The sequence below is a fragment of the Lucilia cuprina genome, chromosome 5 (genome assembly GCF_022045245.1).
Source record: "Lucilia cuprina isolate Lc7/37 chromosome 5, ASM2204524v1, whole genome shotgun sequence".
In the NCBI taxonomy this organism is placed as follows: domain Eukaryota; kingdom Metazoa; phylum Arthropoda; class Insecta; order Diptera; family Calliphoridae; genus Lucilia; species Lucilia cuprina.
Genome location: NC_060953.1, coordinates 45,308,510 through 45,327,664, shown reverse-complemented (window position 1 = coordinate 45,327,664; position 19,155 = coordinate 45,308,510). Strand labels below are relative to the sequence as shown.

Sequence of the window (19,155 nt, the reverse complement as noted above, 5' to 3'; positions counted from 1 at the left end):
GATAGATAGATAGATAGATAGATAGATAGATAGATAGATAGATAGATAGATAGATAGATAGATAGATAGATAGATAGATAGATAGATAGATAGATAGATAGATGATATGTAGATAGATAGATGTCAGTTTTATTTTAAAAACATTTATGTTTATCTACTTTAAGCCTCCATGAAGTTATTCTTTTCTGAATTTTATTCAAAAATATAAAATGAAAACCAAATTCTTTTCACTGTCACATTAGTCAGCAAAAAATTTAATATTTAAACCTTATTGTAGGCTTTATAACTGTCATATATTCAAAATAAAATCATAAATTTATATTATTGTTTTTTTTCCTCTTTTCCATATATATTTCTTTATCATTACTGTTATTTATAATAAATGTATGAAAAACAACGTGTATGCCTGCCAAATTATAAAAAAGTAAAAAAAATACCAGAAAAATGTCATAAATAAACCATCATCAGCCTTATTTCAGGTAAACAAAATTCTGTAAAAAAAATTTTGTTAATACTACAATTACTTTTTTTGACGTTACACGTTAATTCATACATATGTGTGTATGTATTTAGTATATGCCTACAAATGTCAAGGTATTTTTTTGCATATTTTTATATGTCACAGGTTTTGTTTTTGTTATACCTACAAAATTTACGTGTCAATTTAAACACTTATTAAATGCAAAATTTTTATTTTTTGGTGGGTGGAAATCATAAAAGGAAATTTTTTAATAAACAAATAATTTGTTTATTATTAAGATTTTGAAAATCTTTTGTTTTTTGTTTTTTTCATATAAAACTTTTAAAAAAGTATCTCAATAAGTGTGCTACTTTGTGTGTTTAGTCAAGGAGTTATACATATAAGAATAACTTCAAAAATTTAACTGCAAAATAAAAAAATATATATATTAACTTAATAAAATCTAAAAATTTTTGGATATTAAATTATTTTGTAAAATTTTATAGTTACTCTTTTATATACTGAAATTTATATCATTCTCTTTTCATTTTTATTTCTTTCATAATTTATCTTCTCGTTAGTAGGATGGATTATACTGCACACAAATAAAAGTATCATATGACATTTAAATATGAATAAAAATTATTTTCGATATTTTATTTTCCCCCATAAAATTAAGTTACTTAATTGGGGCTTTAGGTCACTAGTTATTAAAAATTAATTTTTAAACATAAAGAGAGAAAAAAACAAAAGCCATATTGTTCTTAAATTTCTTTTGTATGAAACCTAATATTAAACGCCACCGTTTATCATCGTCATCTAATTTTTCTTCTTTGTATGTATGTGTGTATGTATATCATTTATTGTTTTCCATTATACTGTGAAAATAACAATAGATGTTATATATTATTATTGTTTTTTTTCGGTTTTTATTGTCGTTTTTGTAAAGTGGGTAGAAACGTAAAAGAAAGAAAACGAACAAAACCAAATCAAAAAAAGTCAAGAAGATCAAAAGATAATATAAAAGACAAAAACAAAATTTACAAAGGCACCTTTAATGTTGCGCAGCAAATCAATAATTGTTAATGTTCAAATACACAAAATTCACACACGCAGAGTTTTTTACGTAAAGGGAAGATACTCTACAAGTCAAAAGATTAATGATTTTTATGGATTTTAAAAGTAGAATTAAAATAGATTAAAGAAGATTAGCTATGAACTAAAATGTACTTCAACTGAACTAGAACTGAACTAAAAATGAACTAGAAATGAACAAGAACTGAACTAGAACTGAACAAGAACTGAACTAGAACTGAACTAGAACTGAACTAGAACTGAACTAGAACTGAACTAGAACTGTACTAGAACTGAACTAGAACTGAACTAGAACTGAACTAGAACTGAACTAGAACTGAACTAGAACTGAACTAGAACTGAACTAGTACTAAGCTAGAAGTGAACTAGAAGTGAACTAGAACTGAACTAGAACTGAACTAGAATTAGAACTGAACTAGAACTGAACTAGAGCGGAACTAGAACTGAACTAGAACTAGAACTCAACTAGAACTGAACTAGAACTGAACTAGAACTGAACTAGAACTGAACTAGAACTGAACTAGAACTGAACTAGAACTGAACTAGAACTGAACTAGAACTGAACTAGAACTGAACTAGAACTGAACTAGAACTGAACTAGAACTGAACTAGAACTGAACTAGAACTGAACTAGAACTGAACTAGAACTGAACTAGAACTGAACTAGAACTGAACTAGAACTGAACTAGAACTGCACTAGTACTGCACTAGAACTGCACTAGAACTGAACTAGAACTGAACTAGATCTGAACTAGAACTGCACTAGAACTGCCCTAGAACTGAACTAGAACTGAACTAGAAATTAACTAGAACTGAACTAAAACTGAACTAGAACTGGACTAGAACTGACATAGAACTGAACTACAACTGAACTAGAACTGACTTAGATCTGAACTAGAAGTGAACTAAAATTGGACTTTAACTGAACTAGAACTTAATTAAAACTTAACCAGAATATAAACTAAAACTGTTTCGTTTGCGTCTCTATTTTCATTTCGCCTACAGTGTTTTCTGAAAAGTATTTCATAATTTTCTTCTAGTACTTTATGTTTAAACTCAGTATGTTTTCAATACATTAATAATTTTTTTTCCTTACGAGCATTTCAAATTTTTAAATGCCTTGTTGTATTTTTTTCTTCATCAATCTACTTACACCATTTTTAATTTTTTTTTTTTCGTATTATTATTGTGGCATCATATTCTTGGGATATTACTAAACATATTAAAGTTGTGAATACATTTTTCTGTGAAAGATTATAAAATTGTTTATGGTTTAATAACAATTACATGAAGAGCGTTAAATTTCTTTAACATAAAGTTCAATTGCTTTTCTTGAGGCATTGTTTTCTTTAAAATTTAAATGGTATAAATCAACTGTTTAAAATTTTTAAACGGATTGTTGTTAGGAAAATCAGTACAGATCATAAGTTCTTAAAGGGAACCAAATATAAAGTGTATTCATTTTATAATTTAGCTTAAAGAGACTTTATAAGCATTTTTTGGGTTTAAATGAAAAAAAAACAAAAGTTTTCATTTTGTTTTAAAAGTTTTAATGTATTTTTTTTATTAAGCTAAATTTAGCAAGTAATAACATATTTCACAAAAGAGCCAAAGTGTATATCAAGGAAATAAATCTTAATGCATATGTATTTAATTACATAACACATCACAATCTATAAAAATATATAAATAACTGCAAAAAACAATAGTCAAAAAGTTTCGTTTTTATAGACAGTTTTGATAAATTATTTACATAAAACTTTTTTCTCACAGCCTACAAGTATGCTTTACAAAAATCTTTATCCTTAGCCTAAAAATATACTACAACTACTTGTTATTTTTGTTTTATTTCCATAGATACATAAATTATTTCTAGTCCCTTAATTTGTTTTATTTATTTTGTCTTAAATACGATTTAGATCTTAAGTTGGAAAACAAATTCTAACAATTTTATTAAACCTGTACGTTCATGGCCATTGTTGTTTTAAATTTATATGGATGGATATGAGTCGACGGATATATTTTACATTTCAAAAGTATTTAATACATATTTGTTTTTCCTTTCCTCAGTTTAGACTTGCTGGCACCCAAAGATTGTTGCTGAGATTCATTTTTAATTTACAAGTTGTTTGTAGCATTTGACAAGTGTTTTTTCCTTTTTACGTTTGAGGTTTTTTTTACTTTTTTGTATTATTAATATTGATTGTTTGTTTCATTTTTGTCACTGTTAATATTTTTCACCAAAGTGTGCGATATATGTATTTATTTTTTTAGTAGGGTTCGCCTTAACCCTGCAGGGTACAAGGACGCCATAAAATTAAAATTTATTATTTGATTTTTCATGTCATCACAGTTTGTGATTTAATAGTGAGCTAAATGGAAAATTCTTCTCTAGGGGTTTTAAAAATTACATTTTTAATATAAGAAAAACATCTTGTTTAAAATTTAGCTGCCAGGTTTTTAGATTGACAACAGTAATAATTTAGTTTTCCTTTAATTTATCGAAAAATTGTTTGGTTTATCTGAACTTCAACTGACCTTATATAAATTAAATAGAACTGAACTAGAACCGAACTAGAACTGAACTAGAACTGAACTAGAACTGAACTAGAACTGAACTAGAACTGAACTAGAACTGAACTAGAACTGAACTAGAACTGAACTAGAACTGAACTAGAACTGAACTAGAACTGAACTAGAACTGAACTAGAACTGAACTAGAACTGAACTAGAACTGAACTAGAACTGAACTAGAACTGAACTAGAACTGAACTAGAACTGAACTAGAACTGAACTAGAACTGAACTAGAACTGAACTAGAACTGAACTAGAACTGAACTAAAACTGAACTAGAACTGAACTAGAACTGAACTAGAACTGAACTAGAACTGAACTAGAACTAAACTAGAACTGAACTAGAACTGAAGTAGTACTGAAATAGAACTGAACTAGTACTGAAATAGAACTGAACTAGAACTCAACTAGAACTGAACTAGAACTGAACTAGAACTGAACTAGAACTGAACTAGAACTGAACTAGAACTGAACTAGAACTGAACTAGAACTGAACTAGAACTGAACTAGAACTAGAACTGAACTAGAACTGAACTAGAACTGAATTAGAACTAAACTAAAACTGAACTATAACTAAACTAGAACTGAACTAGAATTGAACTAGAACTGAACTAGAACTGAACTGCATTTAAACTTAAATTGAAAGAACTAGAGCCAATATGGAATTGAACTACAAAAGGACTACAACTAACTAGATATCAAATTTTAATCTTCTTTACAAAGCATTTTGTTTAAAGAAAGTATTATTTGCTTTTTATAACAATTTCTGATAATAATATAATATTAATGATACAAAAAATCTTTCCACCTTAATAAGGTTTTCTCATTACTTTTTTTTATTAATTAAATTTATTCAAAAATCATTTTCTATTGTTTCACTTCAAAACGAAAAAATCAGCTAATTTTCTTTATATTTTTGTTTTGTGGAGAAAAAAAATAAAATTGTTGACGCCACAAAGTTTTTGTCTATAAATGGAGGCCACTGAGCAATATAGACAGCGTTCCTTTTTGTCCATTTCTCTTTAATATATTTTGGTGTAGACTTTTAGGCTGTGCTTTTGTGGTAGCACCACTCATTTCCATGTATTTATATCCTTTTTTGAAATTTAAATGCGAGTGTGTGTATGTACCACTACTACTACTACTATAAGTATTCTCCCCTCTTGTTATATTTTTGTTTTAAGTGTTTTCTTCTCGTACTTCTACTTGTTCATTTCGCAATTTTAGTGTTTTTTTTTTTCATTCTTTGTAGATGAGTATGCAGGAGTTCATTGAACTAAAATATGAAGAAAAAAATCTAGAAAAAAAATTAAATAAAATTGTTTTTCTTGCACAAAGCTAAAAACAAATTTACGACTTTCAATTTATATTTTATAGTGAAAAAAATAAATTTTACTGCTAATTTAATAAGTTCTTTGTTTGCAGTGTTTTTATGTTTTTGGATGCAAATAAAAAAAGGATTCTATTTTATGAGCCACTTTGAGAAATTAAATGAAAATTATATTAGAAACTAATAAGAGGTTATAAGGGCAACAAAAATTAATAATAATGAGATTCATTTTGTTAGAAGGGCAAGTGATGTTGAAAAGTTTTTATATTAAAATTATTTAAATAAAATTTTAAGAGTTGGTTAGATCTTTAATGTAAAATAAACATCTACAAATTTATTTATTTAAAATGTAAAAATTTACGAAATCTCTTTAAAACGCCTACATTAAATGGTTCCCTTGTGTTTTCTTAATGCAGCCTAAGGCTTATATTAATATATATTATATTAATTATTTTTTTACTTTGACCTTTTTCTTTTTTCTCATTAATTTTGCAGGGCTGTAACAGATCCACGTGACGGTCGTCGTGTAGCACTTAAAAAACTTCCAAATGTCTTTCAATCATTGGTTTCATCAAAACGTGTTTTCCGTGAATTGAAAATGCTGTGTTTTTTCAAACATGAAAATGTAAGTATACTTTTTTTAATTTTCATAAAAATAGAGATTTTAAAGAACTCATTATTATTCATAAAGACATTTTTGTCGTATTTTTTATTCAGCATATTATGTATAATTCAATTTTAGTTTAGTTCTACTAAAGTTATAGTTTACTCTAGTTCAGTTCCAGTTCAATTCCAATTCAGTTCTAGTTCAGTTCTAGTTAAGTTCTTATTCAGTTCTAGTTTTGTTCTTATTCAGTTCTAGTTTAGTTGCAGTTCAGTTCTAGTTCAGGTCTAGTTCAGTTCAAGTTCAGTTCAAGTTCAGTTCAAGTTCAGTTCAAGTTCAGTTCAAGTTCAGTTCAAGTTCAGTTCAAGTTCAGTTCAAGTTCAGTTCAAGTTCAGTTCAAGTTCAGTTCAAGTTCAGTTCAAGTTCAGTTAAAGTTCAGTTCAGTTCATGTTCAGTTCATGTTCAGTTCATGTTCAGTTCATGTTCAGTTCATGTTCAGTTCATGTTCAGTTCTAGTTCAGTTCTAGTTCAATTCTAGTTCAGTTCTAGTTAAGTTCTACTTAAGTTCTAGTCCAATTTAATTCAGTTCTAGTTTAGTTGTAGTTCAGTTCTAGTTCAGTTCTAGTTCAGTTCTAGTTTAGTTCTAGTTCAGTTCTAGTTCAGTTCTAGTTCAGTTCTAGTTCAGTTCTAGTTCAGTTCTAGTACAGTTCAAGTTCAGTTCGATTTCAGTGCTAGTTCAATTCTAGTTCAGTTCTAGTTAAGTTCTAGTTCAATTGTAATTCAGTTCTACTTCAGTTCTAGTTCAGTTCTAGTTAAGTTCTACTTAAGTTCTACTTCAATTCAAATTCAGTTCTACTTCAGATCTAGTTTAATTCTATTTTAGTTCTAGTTCAGTTCGTTCAGTTCTAGCTCAGTTCTAGTTCAATGTTAGTTCAGTTTAATTTCAGTTCTATTTCAGTTTAGTTCAGTTTTAGTTCAGTTTTAATTCTGTTCGAGTACACCTCTTGTTTAGTTCCAGTTGAATTCTAGTTCTAATTTAAGAATGAATTACTTCCTGGCTCTGGAAAATATCAAAGGCCAACTATTACATTCATAGCTTTACAGTAAATATTACTTTATTAACATACATTCGTTGATACATTTGTATGTGTATAATTTGTTTATTGGCATGTTTCAATTTACATAATGCTTTTTATGCAAAAAACCTGTAGCCTACTTTAAGGGTTAACACAGAAGTTGAATCTATAATCTAGTTTAGTGCAGTCACATGTACATATAAATATATATTTTTTGCATCACGTTATTTAATTTATTCCGCAATTTTTTTGTATGGAAAATTTTATTCATGTTTATCAATTTCATTTAATTAAAAAACATTTTATGTATTTTAATCAATATAATAGTTGTGTGGTGTTTGTATTACATTTTAATATATGAATATGAAATTTTATAATAAATTTACTATATTCAGTGGTTGAGTAGTTGATTGCATTGGGTGTGTGCTGTATAAGTAGGAACATTTTTTTTTTGTTATTAAAGGGATACCAACCTCTTAAATGATTTCAATGGTCAGAGAAACTTTCCTTGAAGTAGGTGTGGATATTTGTTTATTGTGCACAGTTGTGTGATAAATTTTATTGAACATAAATAATGTAAGCAGGAAATTGGGTTTAAAGGAGCCTTTATAAAAGGCCTGCTTTAGAAGGTTCTTCTTCATAAATTTCATACATTTTTAAGTTGAAGTTTTTGTTAAATATTTTCGTGATTTCAAATGGCTATGGCTATTGGTTTTGAATAAGCATTGTAATTTTTTATAAACAAGGCCTTTAATTAAAGGCCTAAACATGTTTGTGCCTAAAGAAGATGTATGTCTTTTACTACTTATCAAAGACCCAGAAAGAGCATTGTGGTCGTTGGTGGTGTGGTTACATGTGTATTTCTTACTTGCTTCAAGTGGACACCTTTGGAATACATAAATAATTTATATCCACATGCACACACATTAGTTTGAGGAGACATTTATAGAATTTCTAATATTTTGTTGTGTTTCATTCAGTTTTACATTTCAACAGGAAATACAGTAGTCATTTAAAAATTTAAAAGGAAACACACAATGCATTTACACCTTAATTCAGGTGAACAAATTGATGGGAATTTTTTGTGTTTTCTCAAGAAACTGTTTAACAAAATATAAGTTAATATTTATAGCAGGGAAAATGTGTGTTTGTAATAGTTGATAATTGAAATTGCAAATATTTTGAGTTATTCAAAGAGATTTTTTTCAAAAAACACTTAAGAAAATTACAAAATTGAAATTCCTTTATAAACGTTTAGCTTTCAGTTTTTCTCATATTTATTTCAGGTCAACATTATTTGTATCAGTATATAAAATTCATTTGAACCAACTTTTGTACTTATTGCTTCACATATACAATCACTTTAACTTTTTATAGGGTATTAATACGTCATTGTCAGACATCAAACTGACTAACGGTATAATTTCCTTTACGTGCCTTAATAACCATAAATATAAAAACTATTAAAAAATTATAATAAAGAAATACAGCAACAAAAAAAACCATACTTGCAACACCCACTTGCAATTTTACAATACGTAAATAGATATATTTTGCATGACGGTGTCACTTTATGGCAAGAACAAACAAACGAACATGTTGTCAACAATTTAGACACAACAATTACACACTGTTGCCGACTATTTGCAATAAAAAGCGAATTTGCAAATTATTAATTTATTGCGACGGTAGGAAATTTTGTCGGAAATCTCTAGTAAATTTTGTTTTAATGTTAGTCTTTAGCTTCAGTTTAATTCTAGTTCAGTTTAAGTTTACTTCTAATTCAGTTTAAGTTAAGCTCTAGTTTGATCCAGTTCTAGTTCAGTTTATTTCAGTTTTATATCATTTTTATTTCAGTTCTAGTTCCGTTTTAGTTTCGTTCTAGTTCAGGCCAAGTCCAGTTCTAGTTCAGTTTTAGTTCAGTTCTAGTTCAGTTCTAGTTCAGTTCTAGTTCAGTTCTAGTTCAGTTCTAGTTCAGTTCTAGTTCAGTTCTAGTTCAGTTCTAGTTCAGTTCTAGTTCAGTTCTATTTCAGTTCTATTTCAGTTCTAGTTCAGTTCTAGTTCAATTCTACTTCAGTTCTAGTTCAGTTCTTGTTCCGTTTTAGTTTAGTTCTAGTTTAGTTTTAGTTCAGTTCTAGTTCAGTTCTAGTTCAGTTCTAGTTCAGTTCTTGTTCCGTTTTAGTTTAGTTCTAGTTCAGTTCAGTTCCAGTTCAGTTCTAGTTCAGTTTAAATTTAGTTCTAGTTCAGTACTAGTTCAGTTCTAGTTCAGCTCTAGTTCAGTTTTAGATCAGTTTATTTCAGTATTATTTCATTCTAATTTCAGTTCTACTTCAGTTCTAGATTCGTTTTAGTTTAGTTCTAGTTCAGTTCTAATTTAGTTCTAGTTCAGTTCAGTTCTAGTTCAGTTCTAGTTCAGTTCTAGTTCAGTTCTAGTTCAGTTCTAGTTCAGTTCTAGTTCAGTTCTAGTTCAGTTCTGGTTCAGGTTTAGTTCAGTTTTAGTTCAGTTTTAGTTCAGTTCTAGTTCTGTTCTAGTTCTGTTCTAGTTCTGTCTTAGTTCTGTTCTAGTTCAGTTCTAGTTCAGTTCTAGTTCAGTTCTAGTTCATTTCTAGTTTAGTTCCAGTTCAGTTCTAGTTTAGTTCTAGTTCAGTTCTAGTTCAGTTCTAGTTCAGTTCTAGTTCAGTTCTAGTTCAGTTCTAGTTCAGTTCTAGTTCAGTTCTAGTTCAGTTCTAGTTCTGTTCTAGTTCAGTTCTAGTTCAGTTCTTGTTCAGTTCTAGTTCAGTTCTAGTTCAGTTCTAGTTCAGTTCTAGTTCAGTTCTAATTCAGTTCTAGTTCAGTTCTAGTTCAGTTCTAGTTCAGTTCTAGTTCAATTCTAGTTCAGTTCTAGTTCAGTTCTAGTTCAGTTCTAGTTCAATTCTAGTTCAGTTCAAGTTTAAATCATTTCTAGTTAAGATCAGTTCTAGTTCGGTATTAGTTCTTTTCTAGTTCATTTTTAGTTCAGTTCACTAGAAAATCTCTTTTTTTCAGTAAAAGTTAATATTTTTTATTTATTCAAAATTTGCGACCACTTTTATATAATGTAAAGCTCGTTCTACGGCAGTAATCATAGGTATTAATGCAACTAATTGCAAATTGCTGAATTGTCATGACTTTTTTATCTTAATTTCCTACCAGTTTCTTCACACCGTATATTTTTCGATATAGTCTTTCAACTTAAATCATTATTATAACTTTTTCTCTTTGTCTCCTTTTTGCTGTCTTTTTGTTTTTGTTCTTAGCATTTTGATAATAACTACACGTGTGTGTTGCATTTAGTCAACCAAACTCAGTCACACACTTACTCACACCCCTTTGCCTGCCACTGACACTTGGAAAATAATTTACAATTTTATTTATTCATAATAACAATTTCAGTTTAGTGTTGTTTTTTGTTGTTGTTGTGCTCCTTCTTATCGATTGATTTTATACTTGTTTGCCACACAAAGAAAGATTTGTGAACTGTTGCTCTGATAGAAAAAAACTACAAATATTAAAGTTGTTAATTTAAATTTATATCTTTTAACACCCTGCTGTGTTTTTTGAAAACTTATTTAGAATGACAAAATTTTTTTATACAATTAGTTCTTTTTTGTTTCAGTTGCCGAAATAAAATTTATGGTTTATTAATTAATTATTGGCAAATCTATGGGGAGTCTTCAATTATTACTGTAAACAAAAAATTTTATAAAAAGACAAGAAATTAGATATATTTTCGGTTTAAGGCAAAGAAAAATATATTCATAAAGAGTTGGAAAAGTAAAGTGATTTTAATAAGATTCAAATAAGAAAAGTAGCAATTCTACTTCAATCCAACTAACAATTTAGGATTTTTACTTTGTGTCTTCTAATGAACATATTTCATATGACAGCTGCAAATGTCACATGAGGTATGTTCAGTATGGTGATAAAGCTTAAAAATTTCATAGGTAACAAAAAGGGAAGAGTGAATTGTGTCTGTGAACTTAGCATCGCCTATTAGTACCACAAACAAATAAATCGTTTATTATACAACTTTTTTCCTTTTCAACTTAAAGTTATCAATCGAAGTTGTAAAATTTCCATTAATATAAATGAGAAATGGCATTTTAGTGGAAATTTAGTGCTTATTGTCTTGTATCACACCCAGATTTTTTTCTTTAAATTTTTATTTACTTGACAATTCAATCAATGAGTGTTGTTTTCTCCTTCTGCCGATCGATTAGAGTTCATTCATACCAGTACAGGCCGGCCGTGTTTAGTTGGTGGGTTGATGATGGTGCTGATGATAAAACTACGTGATATTATGTTTTTTTCTCCGCTATTTTATTGTATGTTCTCGCCCTTCTTTTTTCCAAGAAAATAAATTTTAAATGTCCGCCCTTATATCCGCATGTCTGCCATTCTGTCTGTCTGTCTGTTCTAATAGTCTGGCGGAGTTTTTTTTTTCAAATTCAATAATAAACTCCTCAATGACATGCAATGTTGGGGAGTAAGTATAAATATATGAATACACGTATACGAGTGGAGTTTTTAAGTACTTCGTTGTTGGAAGTTTATAAAACATTATGACTAGGAAATAGACATTTTTTTATTTTTTTAGTAGTTTTTTTTTACAAACAATTTAGCTGACTCTGTCTGCCTGCTCGTGGACAAACAGTTTTGCTGATTTATTTAAAGGGGAAAGACAAACAAATTTTATTATTATTTTTTAAAGGAGTTTTTTGTTGATATTAGAAAAAACAAAGTGTATATTATTAGTACAATAAATTTTTACTAGAATTTGGCAAGGGTTTGTTATAAAATCTTGCTTAAAATGTAATTTGATAATTAAAAGTAAAAAGAAGACATTGGGAAACAAATAATGTGCAGAGTAAATTATAGATAATACTTTGGTTTGCCAAATTTACTGAAGTCTTTTATATTTGGTACATGACATATGATAGGTAATGAAGATCAGACTGGACAATAGTGCAGATTATAGAGTAGCTTATAGTTCCAGTAGTATAGTGTTTAGTTCAGACTAAAGGTAAGACCATCATAGTAAGGTAATACACTGTAGTTCAGACTATAGACTACGCTAAAGTCCACACTATAGACCAGACTGTAGTCCACCATCTAAACTAGACTATAGTCCAGACCATAGACCAGACCAGACATACTCAATACTATATACTATAGTCCAGACTATTCACTATATATTTGTGTATAGTTCAGACTAAAGGTAAGACCATAGTCACATAGTCACAGTCCAGAATACAAGCATGACTATAGTAGACTATAGTCCTTCCTATAGACCCGACTAACGACAAGAGTATTGTCCAAACTATAGAGTAGACTGTAGTTCAGACTATAGATTACACTAAAGTCCAGACTATAGACCAGACTATATATTGCACTATAGTTAAGACTATATACTATACTATATTCCTGACTATAAACTAGGCTTTAGCCCAGACTATATTCCAGAATATAGACTAGACTATAGTCTCGACTATAGAATAAACTGTAATCCATACTAGAGACTAGACAATACTCCATACTTTATACTAGATTATAGACTAGACTACAGTCCAGACTATAGACAAGACATAGGTATAGAATTTACACTTAACTTTAATTCAGACTATAAACTAAACCTTAATTTAAACTATAGACTAGACTGTAGTCCAGGCCATAGACTAGCCTATAGTCCAGACTATATACTATACTATAGGCCAGGCTATATACTAAACTATAGTCAGGAATAAATTTTAGACTATAGTCAAGACTGTAGACTAGAATAAAGTCAAAGCTGTAGACTATAGTCCAAACTGTAGATTAGATAATAGTCCGGACTATAAACAAGACTGTAACTCACACTATAAAGTAGACTATATTCCAGACTATAGACTATCGTCCAAACTATAGACTATAGTCCAGACTATAGACTATAGTCCAAACTATAGACTATAGTCCAGACTATAGACTTTAGTTCAGACAAAAGACTATAGCCCAGACTATAAACTATAGTCCACAATAAAGACTAGACTTTAGTCCACACTATAGACTAGACCTCTATAGTGTGGACTATATATTAGACTATATATTAGACTATAGTCCAGACTGTACTCTAGACTATAGTCCAGAATATACACTAGACTATAATTACATTACATTATAATCCAGACTATAGACCAGACTAACGTGTAGACTAATTTTAGTCCAGAAGAATATTTAGTCCAGATTATAGACTGTAGTCCAGACTATACTATAGCCTAGATTGCAGATTGGAGTATAATCTTAACTATATCTTAACTATATATCCATACTATAGACTAGACTACTGGCCAGAATATACACTAGATTGTAGTCTAGACTAGTCCAGACTATAGACTAGACTAATGTAAAGATTATAAACTAGACTATATTTTAGACTATAAAGTAATGTACTTAAATGTACATTTTTGGAATTATTAGCAAATAACAAATAGTTTAATGGCTAATAGTATACTAAAGATGTCATAAATTTTGTAAATCGTAGCCATTTCAAAATTTAAATCAAAACAAAAAACACTTACTATATTATACAATATCTCATATTCATTCAAATGCAACTTTAAGAGAAAAAACAATCTTCATCTTTTTTGTAGTCATCGACATATGACGACATCAAAGAAGCAAAAAAAAATAAATAAATAAATATATAAAAATGAAATGGTTTTTTCGAAAAAAAAAAATTATTTAAAGTAAAGTAGCAATAACTACAAACAAACACAACAAAAGAGAATAAAGCTTAAAGGAACAAAAAGTGCCGACAATGTAAACATTTTTAAAATTGCAGCTGTGAACAGAGTGCAACATCATCAACAGCAAAAGTAAGCAATATATTGCTGTAAAGCAAACATACGAGCAGAGATACTTGCAACCAAGTAACCAACATTCAACAAACCATTATGAAAACAACACAACACAGACAAACCACCAATAGCAACACAAACAAAAAAAAACATTTCATATAAAATGTGATTTTTTTCTGAAATGGTTGCAGCAACAATAAAAACAATAAAGTGGTCAAAGAGGGAGGAGGAGCAGGGGTTTTAGGCTTTTAATGTAATTTGCTGTTGTTTGTTTATTTGTTTAGATGTTGCAAGTATGTACCGTCAATTGTGGTTGTTGTTGCCGCTTTTTTTTTCTTGCTAACATTGCTATTACTTTTTGTTTAATAGTTTTTGTTGTTGTTATGTCTGTTACTTGGACTGATGAAATTAACTATTTGTTAGTGTTGTATTTTTTTCAATTTAGTTTTTTTGTTTACTTTACAAATATTAGTTACTTTTGCGATTTAGCGCATGCGCAACCAAAAAGTCTTTGACAGTAATTTGCGAAAACTAAAGAGTTTAAATTTGCTAATTTAACAAGTTTTTGGTTTTTATTTAACAAGTACACTTTAAAATTATATCCAAAAAATGGGGTTAAACGAGTCTTTACTATTCAATTGCAAAGGTACTTGTTGTTGGTAGACATGAAGGGTAACGTTTCTGATCCGGTAAAATGCGTAAAAAATAGCATTTAATGGCATTTTTTATTGTTTCATTTAATGTCTTTTTAGCAAATTAAATTGTCAGCTGTAATTATGTAGTACAAGTGGCAATTTAATTCTGAGTTATGCGGCTACTCGTTTACACAAATATTTAGGCTACTCTAGAGCCTCGCACAATGGTTTTTTTCCTGTATTGGCAACACTTTCCAATTGACATAGGTTTTTTGTTTGTAATATTTTATTTAATAATGACAACAAATTTTATTATTCATTCAAAATCTTTGTTTGCCTAAAAATATGCAAACCAAAGATTTTCTCTCAATCTCCTACTGGTATGCTAATTATTTTGTTTGTATTAAACTAATGAAACAAAAACATTACTTTTCAAACTATTTTAATTTAAATTTTCTTAATCACATTTTTTTGTTTGTATTTCTTTTATTTGCAGGTGCTTTCAGCATTGGATATTCTACAGCCACCTCATTTGGATTTCTTCCAAGAAATGTATCCTTTTTTGATAAATCTAAAAAAAAAACATTAATTTTATTTTAACAATTTTTTGAAAGGTTTTAAGAAAAAACATCTGAAAAGAGAAAAAATAAGATAAAACAGTTTACAGTAAGAAGTTTTTCTAAGGAACAGTTAAAGTTTAGATAATAACAACAACAACGATATTTATTTAAATGTAAATATTCAGTATCCTTTTAAATTTGAATCTTTTAGTCAGAACTTTCTCACTCAACTGTTTTAGTTGTTATTTATTTAAGAGATTTTTCTTAACATTCTTTTTTGGAAAGTTTATTTTTGAAATTTTTATTATTCATGAAATACTATTGATGTAATTTCATTAGATTTTTTGCAAGTTTTCAATTTTCTCAGCACAGTGTATCATTTTTAAATCAAAAAATATTTTAAAAAGTTTTAACATCATTTACAAAAAACTACTTCAGTTCCAGTTTAGTTCTACTTTAATAATACATAAGTTCTAGTTTAGTTCTAGTTCAGTTTAAGTTCAGTTCTAGTTTATTTCTAGTTCAGTTCTGGTTCAGTTCTATTTCAGTTCTAGTTCAGTTTCAGTGCAGGTCTAGTTCAGTTCTGGTTTAGTTCTAGTTCAGTTCTAGTTCAGCTACAGTTCAGTTATATTGCAGTTCCTAGTTCAGTTCTAGTTCAATTCTAGTTCAGTTCTAGTTCAGTTCTAGTTCAGTTCTAGTTCAGTTCTAGTTCAGTTCTAGTTCAGTTCTAGTTCAGTTCTAGTTCAGTTCTAGTTCAGTTCTAGTTCAGTTCTAGTTCAGTTCTAGTTCAGTTCTAGTTCAGTTCTAGTTCAGTTCTAGTTCAGTTCTAGTTCAGTTCTAGTTCAGTTCTAGTTCAGTTCTAGTTCAGTTCTAGTTCAGTTCTAGTTCAGTTCTAGTTCAGTGTTAGTTCAGTTCTAGTTCAGCTCTAGTTCAGTTCTAGTTCAGTTTTAGTTCAGTTCTAATTCAGTTCAGTTCTAACTCAGTTCAGTTCTAATACAGTTCAGTTCTAGTTTAGTATTAGTTGAATTCCAATTCTAGTAGTGATTAAATATCTATAAAATCTAATCTATTTAATTAAAATTTTAACGCTAGTTAATCGAAATTATGGTTTTCCCTTAACTTATGTCATTAACCATAAACGCCTCTCACAGATATGTGATAACAGAACTTCTTCAATCAGATCTCCATAAAATAATCGTTTCACCGCAACACTTATCTGCCGATCACATAAAAGTGTTCCTCTATCAAATACTCCGTGGTCTCAAATATCTACATTCGGCTCGCATACTGCATCGTGACATTAAACCGGGCAATCTGCTGGTCAATTCAAATTGTGTTTTAAAAATATGCGATTTCGGTTTGGCTCGAGTCGAAGAACCCGATCAAACTAAACACATGACCCAAGAGGTAGTCACACAATATTATCGCGCACCCGAAATACTAATGGGTGCTCGTCATTATTCATCGGCGGTAGATGTTTGGTCCGTGGGCTGTATATTTGGTGAACTTTTAGGACGTCGTATTCTGTTTCAAGCACAAAATCCAGTACAACAATTAGATCTCATCACAGATTTACTGGGTACACCCTCAATGGAAGATATGCGTCATGCCTGTGGTGGGGCACGTTCGCATATGTTGAGACGTGCACCCAAGTTACCCTCATTCTCAGCTCTCTATACATTAAGTTCACATGCCACGCATGAAGCGGTGCATTTACTATGTCAAATGTTGGTATTTGATCCGGTAAGTAGTATTATTATAATAACATTTTATAAAGAAATTTTAAATTTATTTTTTTTTTTTTCATATTACTATTTAGGACAAGCGCATTTCTGTCTCAGATGCTTTAGCCCATCCATATTTGGATGAGGGACGTTTACGTTATCATTCTTGTATGTGCAAATGTTGTTTTACCACACCAGGTGGTATGCGTCAATATACAAATGATTTTGAACCATCAGCTGGTCAAGCATTCGATGATCTATGGGAACGAAAACTAACATCAGTGCAGCAAGTTAAAGGTAAAATATTTAGTAACAACACATTTATCCTTTTATTCATGTAAATCTTATATTGTTTTTCTAAATTTTCCAGAGGAAATGCATAAATTTATTGCAGAACAATTACAGACTGGTCGCGTACCTTTATGTATAAATCCCCAAAGTGCAGCATTCAAAAGTTTTGCTAGGTAAGTGCAATTTTTTTTATAATTTTCATTTACTATCCTATAATTTTCATGATTTTTTTTTACTACAAACAACTATTTAACCAATTTTCTCAACATTTTTTACTAAACAAATTTTATTTTTTTTTTAATATTCCCACACACACACAAAACATTTTAAGTTTTCCTAAAAATAAAAATCTTTAACAAAAAACTTTGAACTACCTAATTAGTTGTTAATTTTGTTTTAATTAAATTAAAACTTTTTTTCATTTCTTTTATATAAAAAAATATATACGAAAAAAATCCTATAAAGCCAGTAAATAAAAATGAGATAAACTTAAATTTCTACTACAACAAACACTGCTGCTAAACCGCCCTCTTTTTTACATTTAAATGAACAAATACAACAACAAAAATAGAACCATACTACAGCAACCAACTTCAAACTGCAACAATATATAAAATATATAGAGAAAACTGAAGTAATGAATAATAAAAACCGAAAAAAGTGAGAGAGAGAGAACAAAAGAGACAAAGATTTCAATATAATGCATTTAACAGTTAAAAACAGAAGAAAAAAAGACAAACTTTTTTCATAAAAAAAAGTGAAATTTTTTACCCAGCCTTAAAGTATGCAATAATAATTGCAAATGTTTCAGCACTTGAAATTATGCAACGAAAACAAGCGCAAAAACAATGTTTTTCAAAGCAGTGATATGTGTGTATGTATTTGTATATGTAAGAGTTAAAAATGTAAATCAGCCAAAACAACCAATCGACCAATACAACCAAGCGTACAACAAAAACACCTACAAACAACAATAACAACATATTTACATACACAAATACAAATATTTGTATTTTTGTATGTATAAAGTTATTTTACCATCATTATTTTCTCGCCTGCTGACGTTCATTCAGTCGTCTGTCCAGTCAGCATTTTTGCAATATTGGCCCGCTGTTCGTTACGACTTTTTTTCTACCAAATAATAGGTCTGTTAACAAAAACAAATTTTTAATTTTTTCTCAATTAGGTTTGTTTTTCTTTTGTGTAATTGTTAAATATTTATTGTTTTAAAACAACAACTTTGCTACAAATAGTTATATATTTTCAAATATCCTTTTTGTGAAAAAAAAAATTATAAATAAAAGCACAAATAACATATTTAATGAAATTGTCAGGAATATTAAAAATATATATTGATGTACATATGTATGTATATAGGTGTATGTGAAAGAAATTATAGTTTTTGTTTTATTCTATTATAAAAGTTTTAGCATGAAAAAATTGGCTGTTAATTAGAGCATATTTGTTATACATAGTATTTCAGTTAAATGAAATAATTTGCCTCAAACGATATTTAAATTCTATGAAAATTTTCACTTTCGTTAAAAAAATGTTCTACATATTTAATAGTTTAATATTTCAATTTTCGTGTATTTAAGCCAGCTGAAAGTTAGATTATAGACAACATACTAAACACTAGACTTAAAGCTACACTATACACAATGCAATGATTTGTGTAGTATAAAGATTAGGTAGACTATATACTGTGGAATAGAAAAGGCTATAGACTAGGTCATAGACAAGGCTGTAGACAAGGTTATAGACTAGGCTATATATAAGCTAGACTTTAGACTAGACTATAGACTACACTATAGACTACTCTATAGACTAGACTATAGACTACACTATAGACTACTCTATAGACTAGACTATAGACTACACTATAGACTACCCTGTAGACTAGACTATAGACTACACTATAGACTAGACTATAGATTAGACTATGGGTTACATTA

General features: G+C 29.0%; 1 protein-coding gene across 2 annotated transcripts in view; it reads left to right on the top strand.

Moving 5' to 3' along the window:
* LOC111688532 (serine/threonine-protein kinase NLK) overlaps positions 1-18,414 on the top strand; it is a 157,496-nt gene extending 139,082 nt beyond the window's left edge. The window contains exons 3-8 of one of the 2 annotated variants that reach the window (XM_046953289.1): positions 5,955-6,084; positions 15,122-15,177; positions 16,337-16,928; positions 17,005-17,206; positions 17,280-17,373; positions 17,670-18,414. In XM_046953289.1, the coding sequence (XP_046809245.1) occupies positions 5,955-6,084; positions 15,122-15,177; positions 16,337-16,928; positions 17,005-17,206; positions 17,280-17,373; positions 17,670-17,676 (1,081 nt within the window). In that variant the 3' untranslated portion in view covers positions 17,677-18,414. Of the gene's footprint in view, positions 1-5,954; positions 6,085-15,121; positions 15,178-16,336; positions 16,929-17,004; positions 17,207-17,279; positions 17,374-17,665 lie in introns of both variants that reach the window. The other variant, XM_046953288.1, reaches the window with a different exon arrangement.
* Positions 18,415-19,155: the final 741 nt, after the last annotated feature.